The 18,182-nt window shown below is 42.2% G+C and overlaps 1 protein-coding gene across 3 annotated transcripts in view; it reads right to left on the bottom strand.

Annotated features, from left to right (window-relative positions):
• Positions 1 to 6,911: 6,911 nt before the first annotated feature.
• Positions 6,912 to 18,182, bottom strand: part of Adam32 (ADAM metallopeptidase domain 32) — a 94,978-nt gene continuing 83,707 nt past the window's right edge. For 2 of the 3 annotated variants that reach the window (XM_006982962.4, XM_076553806.1), the window contains exons 20-22: positions 15,470 to 15,508; positions 8,395 to 8,433; positions 6,912 to 7,027 (exon numbers count right to left, since the gene is read on the bottom strand). In XM_006982962.4, coding sequence (XP_006983024.1) covers positions 7,021 to 7,027; positions 8,395 to 8,433; positions 15,470 to 15,508 — 85 coding nt within the window. In that variant the 3' untranslated portion in view covers positions 6,912 to 7,020. The remainder of the gene's footprint in view (positions 7,028 to 8,394; positions 8,434 to 15,469; positions 15,509 to 18,182) is intronic. The other variant, XM_076553805.1, reaches the window with a different exon arrangement.

The raw sequence follows: 18,182 nt of genomic DNA, 5'->3' as shown, positions 1-18,182 counted from the left end.
TAGACTCTAGCCCAAATCCTAAGTACTATAAAGATCTAGCCACACCCCACATTAACTATAATTTTGTTGCAAAAGATAAAACATGTTTATAAATTTGCTTTGCAATTGCTTTGCCATGGTGAGAAACTTCGAGAAAGGGTAACAGATGACAGTTCACTTTTAAAAGGGACCAAGTAACAAAGTCGCACAGGATAGAAGGAGTAGACGGGACACAGCCGCTTGATGGATTAGTAATTGAAGAGCTCAGGCTGACAAATAAGCCCAAAGGGAGCAGAGAAAGATGAAACAGGAATATAAAGGAAAATTGGGCCACAGAGATAGATCTTAAAATCAGAGAAAGAGGTGTGCCTTCCAACCTCCCTACATGTCTGCCTGAAAGGCAAGCTGACGTGCCTGGCATTCCTAACCATTGGAAGAACATGACCTGTGCTGACCTAGTCAGATTCCTACATATATATATTCAAGTTTCTGATGTTTCTGGCAGGACTGAAAAACTAATGTTCCGTGTGGGTGTCCATATAATCTCCAGGACACACGGACACTGAGCGATACTGCTGATGTACCTCGATTTCTGGCACGGCCTCTCTAACAGCAATTCTGAATTTGAAAGGCCCCTGTCCACAGTCTTGTGTGTGGAGTGTTTGCCCTTCAGCCGGTAGGGCTATTTAAAGAGGCTGTGAACCTTTCCGCAGTGGGGTCTAGCCAGAGGAGGTGGATCATTAGGGGTGATCACTACTGTAGGCCTTTGAGCATTCTACCTGGCCCCTGATATTTCCTCTCTTTCCCCCTACTCCAGCAGTTCTCAACTTGTAGGTCATGACCCCCTGGGGGAGTCACATATGAGATCTTTACATTACGATTCATAACAGTAGCAAAATTAGAGTAATGAAGTAGCAACGAAATAATTTTCTGGTTGGGGAATCACCACAACATGAGGAACTGTAGTAAAGAGTCACAGCATTGGGAAGGTTGATCGGAGGGTCTACTCTCTCTCCCATCTCTCCCTCCCTCCAAGTCCATGGTGACATGAGCAGCTTCTGCACACACTTGTGCCGTGAAAAGCAGCCGCTCCTGCGTGCAATCTAGCTATGATGGACCAATGCCTTCTGAAACCACGGTCCGAGATAAATCTTTCTCCTGAGTTGTTCCTTTGGGGTATTATCACATCAGAGCGGTCATATAACTAATAGACTCCCTACTATATCACAGACACTGAAAACAAGAAGTAATGGACGTCAGCAACAACATGATACTGCCTTTGGCCAAGGGATTCCTACAGTATGGTGGCAACATTTTGAATGGCTAGGATGCGGTAATTGTGGCAGTTGTGAAATGAATAAATGGTAGTTGTGAAATGTCTCTGCATTTATATATCCATAAAATAAAGAAAATGGAAACCTCTCACACTCACAGACTGGAGTATTTAGTATGTTAAAATGGCAGTAATTGCCAGAAGTGTCCACTTTCTACTACAGTTTCCTGGTTGTTTTCTCTTTGTGTGGAGAAACTGACACGAATGAGATCAAATGTGATGTTTATCTTCCTGCGTCAAGGTTACCTGGCTCAGAATGATTGTTTCCAGCCCTGTCCACCGGCCTTCCTATTTCATAATTTTGTTTTTCTTCATAGCTAAATAATATTCCACTGGGCAAGTGTACACATTTTCATTATCCATTCACCGGTTGATGGACATCTAGGCTGTTTCTGTTTCCTGGATATTATGACTAGAGCAGCAATAAACATGGAAAATCAAGTGTTTTGCAGTAAGATATAAAATTCTTTGGGTATTGCTGTTATATTTGGGATCATATGGTAGAGCTATATTTTACCTCCATAATAATTTCCATGTGCCTGTGCCAGTTTGAATTCTCACCAGCATCAAATACATGTTCCCTCCCCCACATCCAAATAAGCCTTTGTCATTTGTTTTTGGGTTTTAGCCAGTCTGGCTGGAGTTAAGAAGCAATCTCAAAGTAGTTTTGAGATTTCCAAATGATTAAGGATGTTGAACATTGCTTAAATGTTTCTCAACCATATTTTATCTTTTAGGACCTGTTTAGTTCTGCTGGATGGTAATGGCACACACCTTTAATCCCAGGACTCAGGAGGCAGAGGCAGGTGGATCTCTGTGAGTTCCAGGACAGCCAGGACTGTTTCACAGAGAAACCCTGTCTCGGAAAAGAAACAAACAAACAAACAAAACCCAAGAACTGTTTAGTTCCATCACCAATTTGATTTTTTAATTGAGTTGTTTGTTTTTGTGGTATTTCCATCAATGGTGCATCAAACAATAAAAATAGAGCAGCTTCCTCTTGGATTGGTTTGACCAAGAGAGAGCCTAAATTTGAATTTTCTTCTCTTCTCCCTGTGTCTTCCGTCTGTCTTGAAAAAGGGGGACACTTATCACAACACTCCAAGGAGGTGTTCGACTTATTAGATGCAGCCCTGTTTCCCTGGGAGGTTACAGTCACCACTGATGGTCACCTGAAGCTGTCTCAATGCCTACACAGGAAGAGCTTTAAAATTGCTCTACTAAATGTGCAAAGGGAAAACTCCATTCAACCAGTTCAAAGAACGTTTGTAGAGAGAGCAATCTCAGGGGCTGTTATCTAGATAGCTCAGGGATTCAAAGTCTGTCAAGTCCCCATAGCTATCACCTGCCTCTCTGTGGCACACAGAGTCCGAAAATGTCTAGAAGACAATGAATAGATTTATACCCACTCAACAAGAAGACTTAAAACCAGTTTGCTGCTAGTATGGGTGGGCATCTTTACGGGTGGAGGGAGCACAGAAGATGATAAAAGCCCTTTTGAATAGAATTCCAAATTCCTTGAAGAAAGCAATTGCTGTTAGCTTTGATGTGGCTAAAGATTACCCTATGAGCCTTGGGAATGACTCTTTCTGAAGCTTTTCCCTTAGAGATTATCCAGCTAGTATACCTTATCTAGCCAGGTTCTAACAAGTTCAGAGGTCAGGAAGGCAGCCCCTGAAAGGAGAGAGGTGGGGGCTCCCCATTCTGTCCTGGAAATCTGGTCCTGGTCAAAGTCCTCAAGGAGACTCCTTTCTGAGCCTCAGTTGGCAGGGTTCCTATTCTGCCTTCTGTCTACCTCCATAGTCATAGTGGTAGCTAGCATGGATTCATGGCTAAAATTCTTCTGCAGGACCACCTCCGACCTGCAGAAAAGAGGAATCTTTGGGGGGACTTTTACTCTCTCATCTTGGCCCTAGCCCTGATAAGAGCACTTCTTTCAATCCTTCCCTAGTCCTTTCTGGACTAGAAATAGAAATTGTCAAATTCCTGCCTGCTTTGCCATCAATATAATGACTGCTCCTGGCCAGGAACTGTTGATGGGCTAACCTCTGTCTGTTGTAAGATCCCCTCTCAGGTAAAAATAAAATATCCGCATAGAAGGTTAATGAACCTGATGGGATATGTAACATCCATTGTAACATAAGGCAATGTCCTGCACCTGTGGGATTCCCATGGCGTTCCCTCGTAGACGAACCCAGCTGCTAGGTGTGACCCGGGCCACTTACCTCCCATGTCAATCTTACTTTGCAGACTGAACTGAGCAAGACCTAGCAGATCTGAAAAGGCCTCCTCAGACTAGTCTCACCTTGAGGGCTGAGTAGCCCTGTGAGCCTCTGGGGCACTCCTAGATTTTTGCTTACCTGGGAACAGCACCCACTATACTTACCCTGTAGTGGGGTGTTTCCAGATTGCAGGTCCATCGCTTTTAACTCTCCTTAGGCCAGTTTTCCAACAGACCCAGTCTCTACGGTGGCTACCTTAGCACTGGCCCAGGGAGACAGTAGACCCCAAAGCCCCCCCCACACAAGTTGTGGCCGAATCTTGTAGCAGATGGGACTCACTAGAGTGAATTGGTGCAGGCCTAGGGATTGTAAGACAACTTAGAAGTAACATGGAAGGAGAAACACTCATTAAAAAAGGCCTCCCGCCCTGGTTTAAGACATATGAGTTGCCTGTTATTTTAGGAGGAGGGAAAAGGCTGTAATGTTGTAATGGAAAAGAAAGCAAAATCCAGGATTAGAGGAATAAAGAATGTATTTTTCAGGAATATGCCTCCATTACTACTTGAGAGAGATTTTTTTTTTTGTACTCGGGCCCACCGAGATCTACTAAGAATCTTAATTCAAATGGGATCTGAGCTGTCCATGGGCCCGTGGCCTGTCCTCCTGAATGTGGAAACAAAGTCTAACCATACATTTACCACATGTGATCCCCCTTCCTCTCTGGATAATAAGCCCTGGAGACTATAATATGGCATACTGCATTCTAACCGCCTATGTTCCCTGACTGGGTGAAAGGATTATGTCTCCAGTCACCAAACACAGAGTTAGGTCCAGCTGTCCAGAATACTCATGTCTGTGGGAAACCACTGGGCAGTTTTACAAAACAGAGCCCAGTGGTATTACTTCTTCCTCCTAGGCTGTGAGAGAATGGCCTTCGGCTTTGCCCCAATGAGAATGGGACCCTGACCTCACCCAGACTTGGTCCCTGGTGTCCACTCCCAGTCAGTCCCGTCGGTACATGGGAAGTGAGTGTTTACTGTTGGGGATGGGGAGATGAACAGCATTTACTATGACAGGCCCCTAGTGTGAGCTTTCTAAGCATCACCCTTGTGTTCCAGGGCTCCCTGTAAAGTTCAGCCTGTTCCAGTCCACCTTTCTGAATAAGACACGTTGATAGTGATGTGGAAGTATTCTCTCTGTTAACTTGGCTCTAGTGTTTCCCATGAGGGGATGGTAGAAGAGACAGGGTGGCTGACCCCTGAACGTGGGTGACAAATGAGTGGCTTTTCGACCCTTTGAGGACACCGCTTTGCCGTGGTGTGCACTTGGAAATGCCTGGCTGATGTTTATGACACATCCTGAGAGGGTTTTGAACAGTTTTCTCATGTGTTTGTCCTCCTCAGAGGAGGGCAAAACCGCACCAACTGTTTGTCAGATTTTGTAAGTCACGTTCTCACTAGGGGTTATAATTATTTCGATTACTCATTTTTCTTTATAGCTACAGATGTTACCTGGTCTGCATTACACCTGGTCACCTCATGGCTCTATGGCATCCCGGGTCTACACAGACAACTGAGTTCCAAAATAGCCCTCCCTCTTGACGGGTCTGAGAGAACTGCTCTTGGGGGTCCACCTCACTCACTCTGATTGACACCATAAAACACCCTCTTTTCACAGGAAGTAGCCGGACCAATTGTCACCAGCATCCTCTCTGGCGGTCGGCATTGATCTCTGAGGGGGTGAATGAAGGAGGATCAGAAGGACTTTAGCCAGTCTAGAAAACAGACCGGGCCCTTTAAGAAAGACTTGGTTGGAGAGATGGCCCCAAGGTTAAGAACACTGACTGCTCTTCCAGAGGTCCTGAGTTCAATTCCCAGCAACCACATGGTGGCTCACAAGCATCTGTAATGAGATCTGGTGCTGTCTTCTGGTGTGCAGTCATACATGCAGGCAGAACACTGTATACATAATAAATAAATAAATCTTTTATTAAAAAAAAAGAAAAGAAAGACTTCCACTTGCTGCTATACTGCCTGCACCCCATTGTGACTGTTCAAAATAGATGATGGAGGGGAGCGTGTGAACCCAAGCTCCCTGAAGGACCAATCAGGAGAGAAAGAAGTTCCTAAGGGCGGAGGGCTACCTGAGTCCAAAATGTTTGACCCAGATAAACTGCTGAATGACAGAAGCCCGACCTCACGAAGAACTGAGACCGCGATAATAAGCACGGATTCTTTCGAAATTTGTATTAAAAGTGAAAAGGCCCTATAAACAGAATATCACTCTTAACTATTGGAGTTATCAAGATTATTCTTGTCATTTACCAAGAGCCAACTGGGCTCCTCACCTCCGCCTCCCCCCGCCCGCGCCCCCTGTTAAGAAGCATGAGTCAGCTGGAGTTGCCTCTCAGTCTTCCTTCGCAAACTTGCTTTTGCACGCTACCTCCTTGCCAAGCACACTGTGGGGTGACAGGTCAATGGGTAAGCGAAGCAGTCCTGAGTATATACGCCAAGACCTTTGGAGTCTGGGCCGCAGCCCGTGGAACGGTACTATGTGCATTTACGGTAGCCCTTCCCATCTCCCTTCACACAACCTGGATAACCCCTCACAGGCATGCCCAGAAACGTGTCTCTTCAGAGAGTCTAGCTCTCTTCCAGGATGTCACACAGCACAGGACAGTCTGCAGCTTCAGCTACCATGGGTGAGGAGGCTTCTGGGCACCCACCATTCCTTTCAACGTCTCTAGGCTCCTGGCAATAGGATGGTCTGGCAAGGCAGGGTCTGAAGCTTGCCTTCCTGGGCGGATACCTGAAGCTGCACGTTTGGACATTGGTGAGAAGTGGGGTGCCTGTCTGGGTGACTCTTCACATCACTGTTACAATCTGTCCGACAAAAGTGACACAAGGAGTCATTGATCTTGGCTCACCGTTTGAGGGTGACAGCCCTTCCCGGTAGAGAAGCCGCGGCACTCCCCCCCCCCCCCTCCGCAGTCAGGAAGCAGAGCAGTGAATCCCAGCCAGCTCTCACCTTGCTTCTTCCTCTCTAGCCAAGGTCAGGGCTAGGGTGCACACCCAGAAAGGCTCTAATTCAGGCGGTTGACCCAGAAGGCCAGGGTGCAAAGCATAAGCGGTAAGGTGGTGGGGTGGAAGTTGGGGGGTCGGGGGGATGAGGGTCGCCAATTACAGACATGGGAGATGCTGAAGGTTAACAGGAAGAGCTCAGGGAGTCCGTGAAGAAGACACACAGTTGATACCACTGAATGCCCGCCCCCACCCCCGGGGGGGGGGGGGCGGGCACCGGGTGTGACCCAACTACTAGTGGGCTGAATACCAAGGCAGAGGAAACGGCACAGAAAAACAGACGAGCAAGCCTGCAAATTGGTCCACATTCCGTTTATTAGCTCCTTTAGCTGTGACCAAGGGAAGAACGTGGACTCTTCCATTTCTCAGTGAGCCCCTGGGTGCTAGCCTCTTCCGGAAGGAATGGCTAATAACTGCAGAAGAGAACAAAACACAGTTCAGGGCAGTGGCTCCAAGCTCGGCCACTTTTTCACAAAGTAAAAAAAAGGGGTGAGGGGGGCGGCTGCCAAGAGCAAACCTGTGTGCCCCCACACGGGGCTTCTCAAAGGATGCTTTCAGTTCTGTATGTTCGTTACATTGTCTTGGCCTCAAATAACTGAGGATTTTTAATTTTTGAATAAGAAATAATTTAACTGAAAAGCATTTACAAATTTCGCATTTTTCAGACATAATGAAATATTTATAGTACATTAATATATCTATTTTTTAAAGTTAAATATCCATATTTTTTCCATCTCTTTTTGCTTGTTGTGTGGTAAAGCACGTTTTAATTTTTATTTATTTATTCTGTCGAAATGGGTTCTCAGGTAGTCCGGGATGTACTTGAACTCCTTAAGTAACTGAGGATGCCCCAGAGCCTCTGCTCCTCCCTGCTTCCATGGCCCAGGTGTTGAGATTACAGATGTGCAGCACGATGAACAGCTGCCTTACTCTTTCTTATTATTAAAATATAATTACACAATTTCCCTACATTTCCTTTCCTTTCTCCAACACCTCTCATGCCAAGCCCTTTGCTCGCTCTCAATCCCTGTCATCCTCTTTAATTATTAGTGCATTTAATGATTTAATTAATATTTATTAATTATTAATAATAAATTAATGGTTTAATTAGTTATTGCATACATATAAATATATAAACACAGCCTGCTAAGTCTGTTCAGCGTTGCTTGCATGCATATGCTTTGAGGGATGACCACTGGTGTTGCGTAACCTTACTCTTAAGAGAAGGTTGGGACCACTTAGCCAAAATTTTTTTTTTAAGAGAAAGAAAAAGAGTTGGTCATTTAGGCCAAGCTGACCTCTAACCCCGATCTTCCCACCTCCTCATCCCAAATGCAGGGGTTACAGGCATATGCAATCACACCTGTATCACAAATGATTTTTTTTATCCTTAAAACTCATAAACCATAAATACTGTGGCCAACCTTACAGATAAAAGAGTCTATAATAATTTTTGTTTTATAAACCCAATTTGTGGATCCTTAGATATTCTTAGGTACAATTTCTCAACTCCGTTCTAATGGGAAGAGCAAGTTCCAGAACACTTAGAACATTTCTAAACTGAATAGAAACATAGTACATTATTTACATATAATTAGCAATAGCTACTTTAGATTTACATATTCGTTAGCAATAGCAACATAAGGAAATATAAGTAGTTCATTTATTGGTCTAGTATTTTAGCCATTCATCTAATTGATACTTAGGAATTAACCAACCATGGATTAATAATGTCACTTGAAGTGTGTTCATTTTAAGAAGCATTTTCTAACACACTCACCTGTTGGTAGGTGTTCCACTGCTTGTCTGGGATTTTGTTCTAAATAAATAAGAAAACACCCTTTAGGTCCACAGGATACAATCTGTGCAAATTGTATTATTTTTATTCTTATTGCAATCACTTCCTCTTTCCCTTCAAAGTTGTAGGTTTAAAAAAAAAAAAAAAAAAAAAAAAAAAAAAAAAAAAAAAAAAAAAAAAAACCTTGCTGGCAAATTTCTTTTTGTATCATTATACCAAAAGTCAGAATCTTAAGCTGCTATTCCATTTTAATCAACCAAATGAAATAGAGAGAAAGAGAAAAGAATGGACATGACCTGAAAGTCCCAGAGAACACAATATAGACACAAGACAGAGGCTCTTGTAACAGAGTGGTGGGATCTTATCAGTTCTGTCCAACCTTCTGCTTCCATTAGCACACATTTCCTACCACTCTGACCAAGAAATATCCCAAGTGACTGTGGAGAGCCCAGATCCAACCAATACACCTACACTGCAAGCCCTAGATTGAAGACTCAGGGAAAAATTGCAACAGGGGCGGAAGGAGGCTCAGGAATCCTGTTAGTGTCCCATAGACATGACAGAGGGAAAAAATGCACCCATAAAATCTCAACAATACGGTAGTCTGAAAAAGCCTGGCATAATGACATCAGTTGATGTACCAAAACATACAGAGGAAATTCCACATGGTTCCACCCTATGAGGAAGAGCTACAAGTAGTCAATGGCTGCTGAGAGAGGCACAGTCAGTTTGCTCCAGAGACAGACTCCTACTCCCATACTCATTGTCCAATCCAAGGTGGTCAGCCATGAACAACTGTGCATACAAAAAAGCTGGATGGACTCAGTAGGTTATATATCCATGTATGCATATTACATATATATATACATACTAGACAATTAAAGATTCTTGACAATCAAATCATGAAGTTTGGGAAGGGGACAAAGGAGGAGCTGGAGAGGGAAAGAAGGGGCAGCAGTAGTGCTCATATATGAAGTTCTCTTAAAAAAATAATAAAAATGAAATGGGATTCAAGAATGACTAATACCACAGAAAATGTGCACAGTTGTTGAGACAAAAAAGTACACAACCAAATGATGGATGGATCACTGAAGAAGTCATAAAAGAAAATGCAAGGATTCCTAGAAATGAGTGAAAGTGAAAACACAACATTCCCAACTCTATACAGTGAAGGCAGTCCTAAGAGGAGAGTCTTCAGCTTTAAGAGCCTAGATCAAAAACACCTTGAAAACCCAAATAGATAACTTAATGGTGTGCCTGAGGGCCTCAGGAAAAAAGCAAGAACCAACCAGACCCCAAAATGTAGGAAAGGAGAAATAATAAAGATCAGAGCATGCATTCATGAAAGAGTTATTTTAAAAACAACAACAATAAAGCAAGAAGTTGGTTCTTTGAAAGATAAACAAGACTGCCAGCCCTTTAACTCATGGTTCTTCCTAAGACTGCGACTCTTCAACATAGTTCCTCTTGTTGTGGTGACCCCAACCATAAAATCGTTTTCTTGCCACTTTATAACTGTAATTTTGCTACTATTATGAATCATAATGTAAATATCTGATATCCAGGATATCTTCTATGTGACACCAAAGGGGTCGTGACCCATAGGTTGAGAACTGCTGCCTTAACCAAACCAACTAAAGAAAGAAGAAGCAAATTAGTAAAATCAGAGGTTACAAGTGAGTCATTATAATAGACATCAGTGCAATTCAGAAACCCATAAGGACACAAAAATTCTAAATTAAAAAAATATTACAAAGGTAAATGGATGATTTTTCTAGACTTATGTGATATACCGAAATTAAACCAAAATGGAAGAAATACTTTAAGCAGATATATAACCAGCAATGAGCCTAAAGCAATAATAACAACTCTTCCAATTAAAGAAAAAAAAAAGTCCAGACCCCAAAGGATTCACTGTAGATTTCTATCAGACCTTTAATAAAAAAAATTATCAACAGTAGTACTCAAATTATTACATAAAACAGAAAATGAAGGAATGCTTTAAGTTCATTTTATCAGTCCAGGATTAGCCTGATACCAAAACCCAGATAAAGACACAACAACAATAAAAAAAGAAAAGTCTGATAGCCTTTATGAATACAGATGCAAAATTTCTCAAAAATATATTTGTAAACCAAATATTAAAGATCACATGAAAAGCATCATTCATCATTTCCAATTTGGTTTTCTTTCAGAGACACAGAGATAGTTAACATAAATAAATCAACAAATATAATTCATCACATAAATGAACTCAAATACTAAAATCACATGGTTAATTCAATAGGGGTAGAAAAGGTCTTTGACATCTAACTCCCTTCATTATAAAAATCATAGAGAAGCTGGAGATGGAGAAGCATACCTAAACATAATAGAGTCTATATATGAAAAGCTCATAGTCAACATCACAATGAATGGAAAAAAGATCAAATCATTTCCACGAACATCAGGAACAAGACAAGGATGCCCATTCTCTTCACTCTATTCAGTAGAGTGCTTGGAAAGTCTTAGATAAATAAGACCATAAAAGGTATACAATGTGTCAGGGAACAATAAAAATAACCCTGTTTACAAACAATATGACTTCATGCGTAAGAGACTCTGAAGAGTCCACCATACAAGCTCTTAGAGCTGATACACACTTACAGCAAAATGGCAGGATAAAATCAATATAGATTCATGATCTGCAGCAGTGGCAAGCATACTGAAAAGGAAATGCAGAGATTTCGTTCACAGTAGCCACAAAATAAATCTTGGAAAAAAAATCTAACCAAAGGGGGAAAGACCTCTAAAGTAAAAACTTTAAGAGACCTAGAGAAAGAAAATGAAGATATTAAGAGATGGAAAGACCTCCCACACTCATTGATCCTGTGTTGGCTAGTTTTATGCCAATTTGACACAAGCTAAAGTCATCTGAGAGGAGGGAACCTCAATTAAGAAAATGCCTCCATAAAGATTGGGCCATAGGCAAGCCTGTCAGACATTTTCTTAATTAGTGATTGATGAGGGAAGGTTCAACTCATTGTGGGTGGTGCCATCCCTGGGCTGTGGTCCTGGGTTCTAAAAGAAATCAGACTGAGCAAGCCATGGAGAGAAAGCCAGTAAACTGCACTCCTCCATGGCCTCTGCATCAGCTCCTGCCTCCAGGTTCCTAGTCTGCTTGAGTTCCTGTCTTGACTTCCTTCAGTGGTGGACAGCAATGAGGAACTGTAAGCCAAATAAACCCTTTCCTCCTCAAGGTGCTTTGGTCATGGTATTTCATCACAGGAATAGAAACCCTAACTAAGACAGATCCAAATAACTATGAAAATGGTCATCCTACCAGAAGCCATCCACAAACTCAATGCAATCCCAATCCAAATCCCAGGGCCATTGTTCACAAACATATAATAATCTAGCACTTTGTATGGAAGAACAATAGACCAAAGATAGACGAAGCAATCCTGACTATAAAGAATACTATGGGAAGTAACATCAGACCTGATTTCAAGCTATACATAGCACAATACTGTCACCAAAATAGATACATAGATCAGTGGACTAGAATGCAAATCCAGATATAAGTCTACTTTTCGACAAAAATGCCAAAAACACACACTGAAGAAAATATCTATAAATAAAGAAAATATCTACAAATGGTACTGAGAAAATAGAACATCAACATGTGAATGGAAATAAACATTTATCTCCTACCCTGCGCAAAACCTCAAGTAGGTCACGGACTTCAACATATTACCAGAGAGTCTGAAACTGCTGAATGAAAAGTAGGGAGTACAGTTGAAGACAGACGTACAGGCAAGGACTTTCTGAATAAGATTCCAATTATACAGGAATTAAGACCAGCCTTTGACAAGAGAGGTCTCATGCAACTGAAAAGCTCTGTCCAGCACAGGAAACTGCTAATCAGGTGAAGGAGGTGGCCCACCAAACAGGAGAACATCCTCGCCAGCCATGTATCTCACAGAGAATTCAAATACAAAACACACAAAGAACTCTAGAAGCTAAACATCAAGAAAATCAACCAGCCAATCAAAAAGTGGGCATGGTTCTGAACAGAGAATTCTCAAAAGAAAAAAAATACAAATTGCTAAGAAACATTTTACAGCTGTTCGACATCATTAAAATGCAAATTAAAACAATGTTGAGATATCACCTGACCCCAGTGAGAATGTCCCATCATCAAGAAAACAAATAACAAAAGCTGATGAAGAATTGGGGGAAGGAAAGCCGGGCAGTGGTGGTGCACGCATTTAATCCCAGCACTCGGGAGGCAGAGGCAGGCAGATCTCTGTGAGTTCGAGGCCAGCCTGGGCTACCAAGTGAGTTCCAGGAAAGATGCAAAGCTACACAGAGAAACCCTGTCTTGAAAAACCAAAAGAAAAAAAAAAAAAAAAAAGAATTGGGGGAAGGGGAACACTTATACCACGGCAGGAGTATAATCTGAAGCAGCCACCATGGAAATCAATGTGGAGGTTCTAAAACATATAAAAACAGAACTACCATTTGACCCAACTGGACTATTCTTGGGCGTACAGCAATACTTGCCCATCCATGTTCACTGCTGCTCTATTCACAACACCCAGAAAATGGAATCTGTCTAGATGTTCATCAACAGATGAATGGATCTTGAAAATGTGACCCATGTACAAAATGGATTTACATTCTTCTGTGTCTCAGTCAATGTTCTTTTGCTGTGAAGAGAGGCCATGACCAAGGCAACTCTTATAAAGGGAAGCATTTAATTGGGGACTTAGAGCTTCAGGGGCTTAGTGCATTATCATCATGGCAGGGAGCATGGTGGCAGGCTGCAGGGAGCAGGCAGGTCTAGTGCTGATGAAGTAACTAAGAGCTACATCCTGATCCATAGGCAGAGACAGAGAGGGGGGAGAGGGAGAGAGAGAGAGAGAGAGAGAGAGAGAGAGAGAGAGAGAGAGAGAGAGGGAGGGAGGGAGGGAGGGAGGGAGGGAGGGAGGGAGGGAGGGAGGGAGAGACTGGGCCTGTCATGAACTTTTGATATCTGAAGTCCCGCCTCAAGTGACACGCTTCGGCCAGCAAGGCCACAATGACTTCAACAAGGGCACACTTCCTAATCTTTCTCAAATGGCGCCACTCCCTGATGACCCAGCATTCAAATATGCGAGCCTACGGGGGCCATTCCTACTCAAACCACCGCATTCTGTAAGAAAATAAATTTATGAATTTTCAGGTAAATGGATGGAACTAAAATATATATATTGAGTGAAGTAACCCAGACCCCCCCCCCAAAGATAACTACTGAATGCTCTCTTTGTCATCCATGGATTCTAGCTCCAAATATCTATAGTTTGTGTTTAACTTTTATGACCAGTAAAAACCAGGAACCTGGAAAAGGCCTACTTGTGTGGAGGGTCTCTTAGGGAGAGGGGATGACAGAACATGGATGATTATTAAAACATAGACCTGGGACTTAAGTTTAAGCAGGATGGGGATTGGAAGATGAGGTGGGGAAGAGAAAGAAGGTTAACTAAAATCAAGTGTGTGAAAAACCATACAATTAAAATATATAAATTAAGAAGGAGAGAAGCAGGTACCCCACATTTCAGATATTACTACAAGAAAGCCTTGGGTTATTAGACAAAAACCTCAGTACCAGGTGCGAGATATACTTCCTTCTGAGTTTCTGGACAGAGATACCCAAGAGGCTCCCAAAAGGATGCAGGATATTATCATTCCACTAGGTTGCCCACCAGAACTAAGTCATAAGACCATATTGCTAAAGACACCACGCGCCTCGGTTGCAAGGTATAAAGAAATCAAAATGTGACTGAGCTGGAAGCTTTCGTGGTGCCAGAAGGAGCTACACAGGCTACTGTGAAGCCTACCAGTTACAGGATCAAAGTTCCCAACTAAACACACCTACTGGTGTAACAGTGGCAAGACTGTCAGAACAGTAACCAACTGCTCACTGCCTGCTTGGGTTTGTGACCTGTTCCACAAAAGTCAAGTCATGCCTGGTCCAACAAAGCCAGTCAAAAGAAAATCATGTAAGGAGATCTTAGGCCGCTGGGCTCAAACTTGCTGTTGTGTAGCTAAATTGTCATGGTCCCAAGCTACCGTCTCATTATTTTTTTTATTACACCCATAGATACATGTTATACCTGGCTTTGATGAGAGAAGCCCCTCTGTAATGAACAATGGAAATCGTAGAAACACATGGTTGCTCAAGCTGCTGAGAAAGTGACAACTGAGTGTGCAGCCCTAAACAAGGCATTCACACAACCCTTCTGGAACTCGGGTGCTGTGGGATGATCTGTATGTCAAATGTGCTGCTCTGATTGGTCAATAAATAAAACACTGATTGGCCAGTAGCCAGGCAGGAAGTATAGGCAGTAACAGAGAGGAGAACTGAGAGAACAGGAAGGCGGAGGGAGACACTGCCAGCTGCCGCCATGACAAGCAGCATGTGAAGACGCTGGTAAGCCACAAGCCACATGGCAAGGTATAGATTTATAGAAATTGATTAATTTAAGATGTAAGAACTAGATAGCTAGAAGCCTGAGCCATTAGGCCAAACAGTTTAAATAATATAAGCGTCCGTGTGTTTATTTTATAAGTGGGCTGTCGCACTGCTGGGGTTTGGCGGGACCTGGAGAGAAAACTTTTCAGCTACACTAGGGGATCATCTTAGAAGATTAGGTAGAAAGAACATAAGAACAACAGGGAGAAAGGCAAAGGTTTGTTTACCCAAGCAGTATACTAATGACTTGGGGTTGATGATGTCTAAGTATTAGATGCCATTATGTTTCCTCATGCATCGCACATCTCTTCTGTTATGACTCAGCATGGTATTCCTTAGATTTTTGCAGGCAGGAGGTTGGGGGAGGGATTAGAATTCCAATAAATTAGTAAATAAATGAAGGACTTACTAAAAGCAAAACTATGACATATTCTTAGTCTGGTTTTTCATAGCCCTACCTCACCAGCTGAATTTAGGGTGTCTACAATTTCATTAAGATGTATAATTAAGTTATTGTTCATTTTCAACATCTTTCTTTATGCCACCTTTGAATGCACTCACCTGCTGGTATAGGTGTGAGAGTTGCTTTCTGATTTGGTTCTAGAAATAGAAAATAGCATGTTAATTGGTTAAATGTTAAGAAAAACAAAAATCTCAACTTTGTGAGCAAAAAATTGGACTATTGTATAAGCAACAGGATCTCTTTTACAAGACCAGTTACCAATAAATAAAATAATACACAATGGGATCTGAATAAAGACGAGAATAAGTGTTTTTTTAATGGTAGTTGAAATGGAGCACAGAACCTTTTGTAAGGTAGGCAAGTGCTTGGACAACGTGCTATATCCTCAATTTCTCAAATGACATGTCAGTCTTTACATACCTCAGTCACAGAAAAACACACATTTCAAGCCATGCAAAAAATTAGAACACAAAATTCCTGGGTTTGCTTTTTTTACTTATCCCCACAGTTTTGGCAGTGTGTGTGTGTGTGTGTGTGTGTGTGTGTGTGTGTGTGTGTGTGTGTGAGAGAGAGAGAGAGAGAGAGAGAGAGAGAGACAGACAGACAGACAGACAGACAGACAGACAGAGACAGACAGAGACAGAGAGAGACAGAGGGAGACAGAAACAGAGAGACAGAGAGAGACAGAGACAGAGAGAGACAAAGACAGAGAACGAACTGGAAGTGTAGGAGTCCAGGGAACCAAGCGGTCACAGACAAGGAAATCAGAACAGAAAGGAGATGCCCAAGAGAGCTCCTGAGGCCAGTGTCAAACCAGTCCAGATCCCCAGCCCTTTTTGCTGTCTACTCTAAACACAGAGCGCATAACTCCATACACGTGGAGATAGCTCCTTAGCCAGAGTAAACATATTCACTCAGAGCAAATACATGAGAATATTCTTTTGCTGACATGGGGACATTGAGTAAGTGATGATCTCACAACTCAGATGGACAGTCACAGTCTTCTCAGGCACTGAGGTAGAGAGAATGGTGTAAGGCCAGCTAGCACACCTTGCCTGTGACTACACACATACTGTTTAACAAAGACTGAGAACAATGGTGCCTCACAGAAGCAGCCTCAGCCCTCTTGGCCATAGAAAACTCAACCCAAATTCCATACATTTCTAACTGTAAAATCCAAAGCTATGAAACACTCAGGAGAAATCTTTGTGAACTTAGGTGGGGCTCTTGTTTCCTATGCACAATACCCAAATCATGGCCTCTAAAAGAGCAAATTGCCCCATTGAATTTCATCAAGTTTAAAACGTACTTTCTGAATGATTGCTAAGAGAGTTAGAAGACAAGCCTTGGGCGGGGAAACACATTCACCAATGAAATACACGATGAAGGACTTACATCTGGAATACATAAAGAGCACTCAGACAAAAGACAATCTACTTCACAAATGACCTAAAGACAAGTAATGGAATAACAAAATGACAGATATCCTAGCTAAGATGGGCGCAGAATCTGAATAGCCATTTCTCCAAACAATACATACAGTTAATAAATAATGAAACAACCGTTAGCATCATGACTTATGAGAAATGTACAAATGGAACCATAATGTGACAACGGTGTGTACTCGTATGCTGCGGGGCACCACCTCCTAGCAAAGGTGCAGATGAGGCGAGTCTCACTGATGGCCGTGAGGCAAGAGGAAGATGATGATTCAGGGAATGGGTTAGACTCTTTCTTTAGAAGTTAAACATTTGCTACCATATTACCCAGCCATCCTACTCCTGGAAATAACCCAAATGACAAAGTATATATTCACACAGACATTCACACCTCAACATCCAGCTAAAATCCACCATCATTTTACTAAAAAGTTGTAAGTGACCTGAATATCCATCAATCCATAAGGAAAAGACCAAACAACAGGTACAAGATGATAACGAGTGTCCGAATCATTGTGGTGAGTGAAATAAGTCACATAAAGACAAAGAACATACTATGTGTTTCCACTTATACAAAAGTCTAGAACATGAAAAACAGCTTCTTTACAAAGTGAAACTGGGGAAAACCAGGTTGATACTTGTAGAAGGTTGCATTTAGATCCCTGCTTCTTACCTGGTACAGAAACCAACTCAGAACACATCAAAGACCTGTGTGTAAGACCTTAAGTTCTAAGACTGTTGGAAAAAAGAGCCATGGAAGGGCTCCAGGAAAGCGCTTCAAACATTTGTACAACACCTGCCTCTATCAAACTTTTCACAAGACCAATATAAGGCAAGCCAGGTGTAGTGGCACATGCTTTTAATCCCAGCACTCAGGAGGCAAAGGCAGGAAGATCTCTGTGAGTTCGAGGCCCGCCTGGTCTACAAAGCGAGTCCCAGGACAAGCAGAGCTGTTATACAGAGAAACCTTGTTTAGAGGGGGGGGGGGGACTAATACAAGTCCTTCTCAAACTCTACTAAAATACTAAAGAAGGAAGAACACTTCCCAACTCATTTTACAAGAACATTATCCTGATACCAAACCTAGACAAATGAGTGACAAGAAAAGAAAATTACAGACCAAAGTCACTGGCTACCGTACATGCTACCATGAGAGGTAAGCAAGTGCAAGAAAAGTGTTTCACAAAATTCAACAACTGTTTATGATTTAAAAAAAAAACTATTTCAGTGATTAAATATACAAGGGATGCTTCTCAACATAACAGAAGCCATACATCATAAGCCCACGGCTACATTATTATACTTGGTGCAAAGTTCTCGTGTTTTTATAAGACCAGGAAGAAAACAACAGTATCACTTTCCAAGATAATAT

This window comes from Peromyscus maniculatus, chromosome 17 (assembly GCF_049852395.1).
Source record: "Peromyscus maniculatus bairdii isolate BWxNUB_F1_BW_parent chromosome 17, HU_Pman_BW_mat_3.1, whole genome shotgun sequence".
Taxonomy (NCBI): Eukaryota; Metazoa; Chordata; class Mammalia; order Rodentia; family Cricetidae; genus Peromyscus; species Peromyscus maniculatus.
Note: the sequence above shows the minus strand (reverse complement) of the source record. Positions and strands in the feature narration are given on the sequence as shown.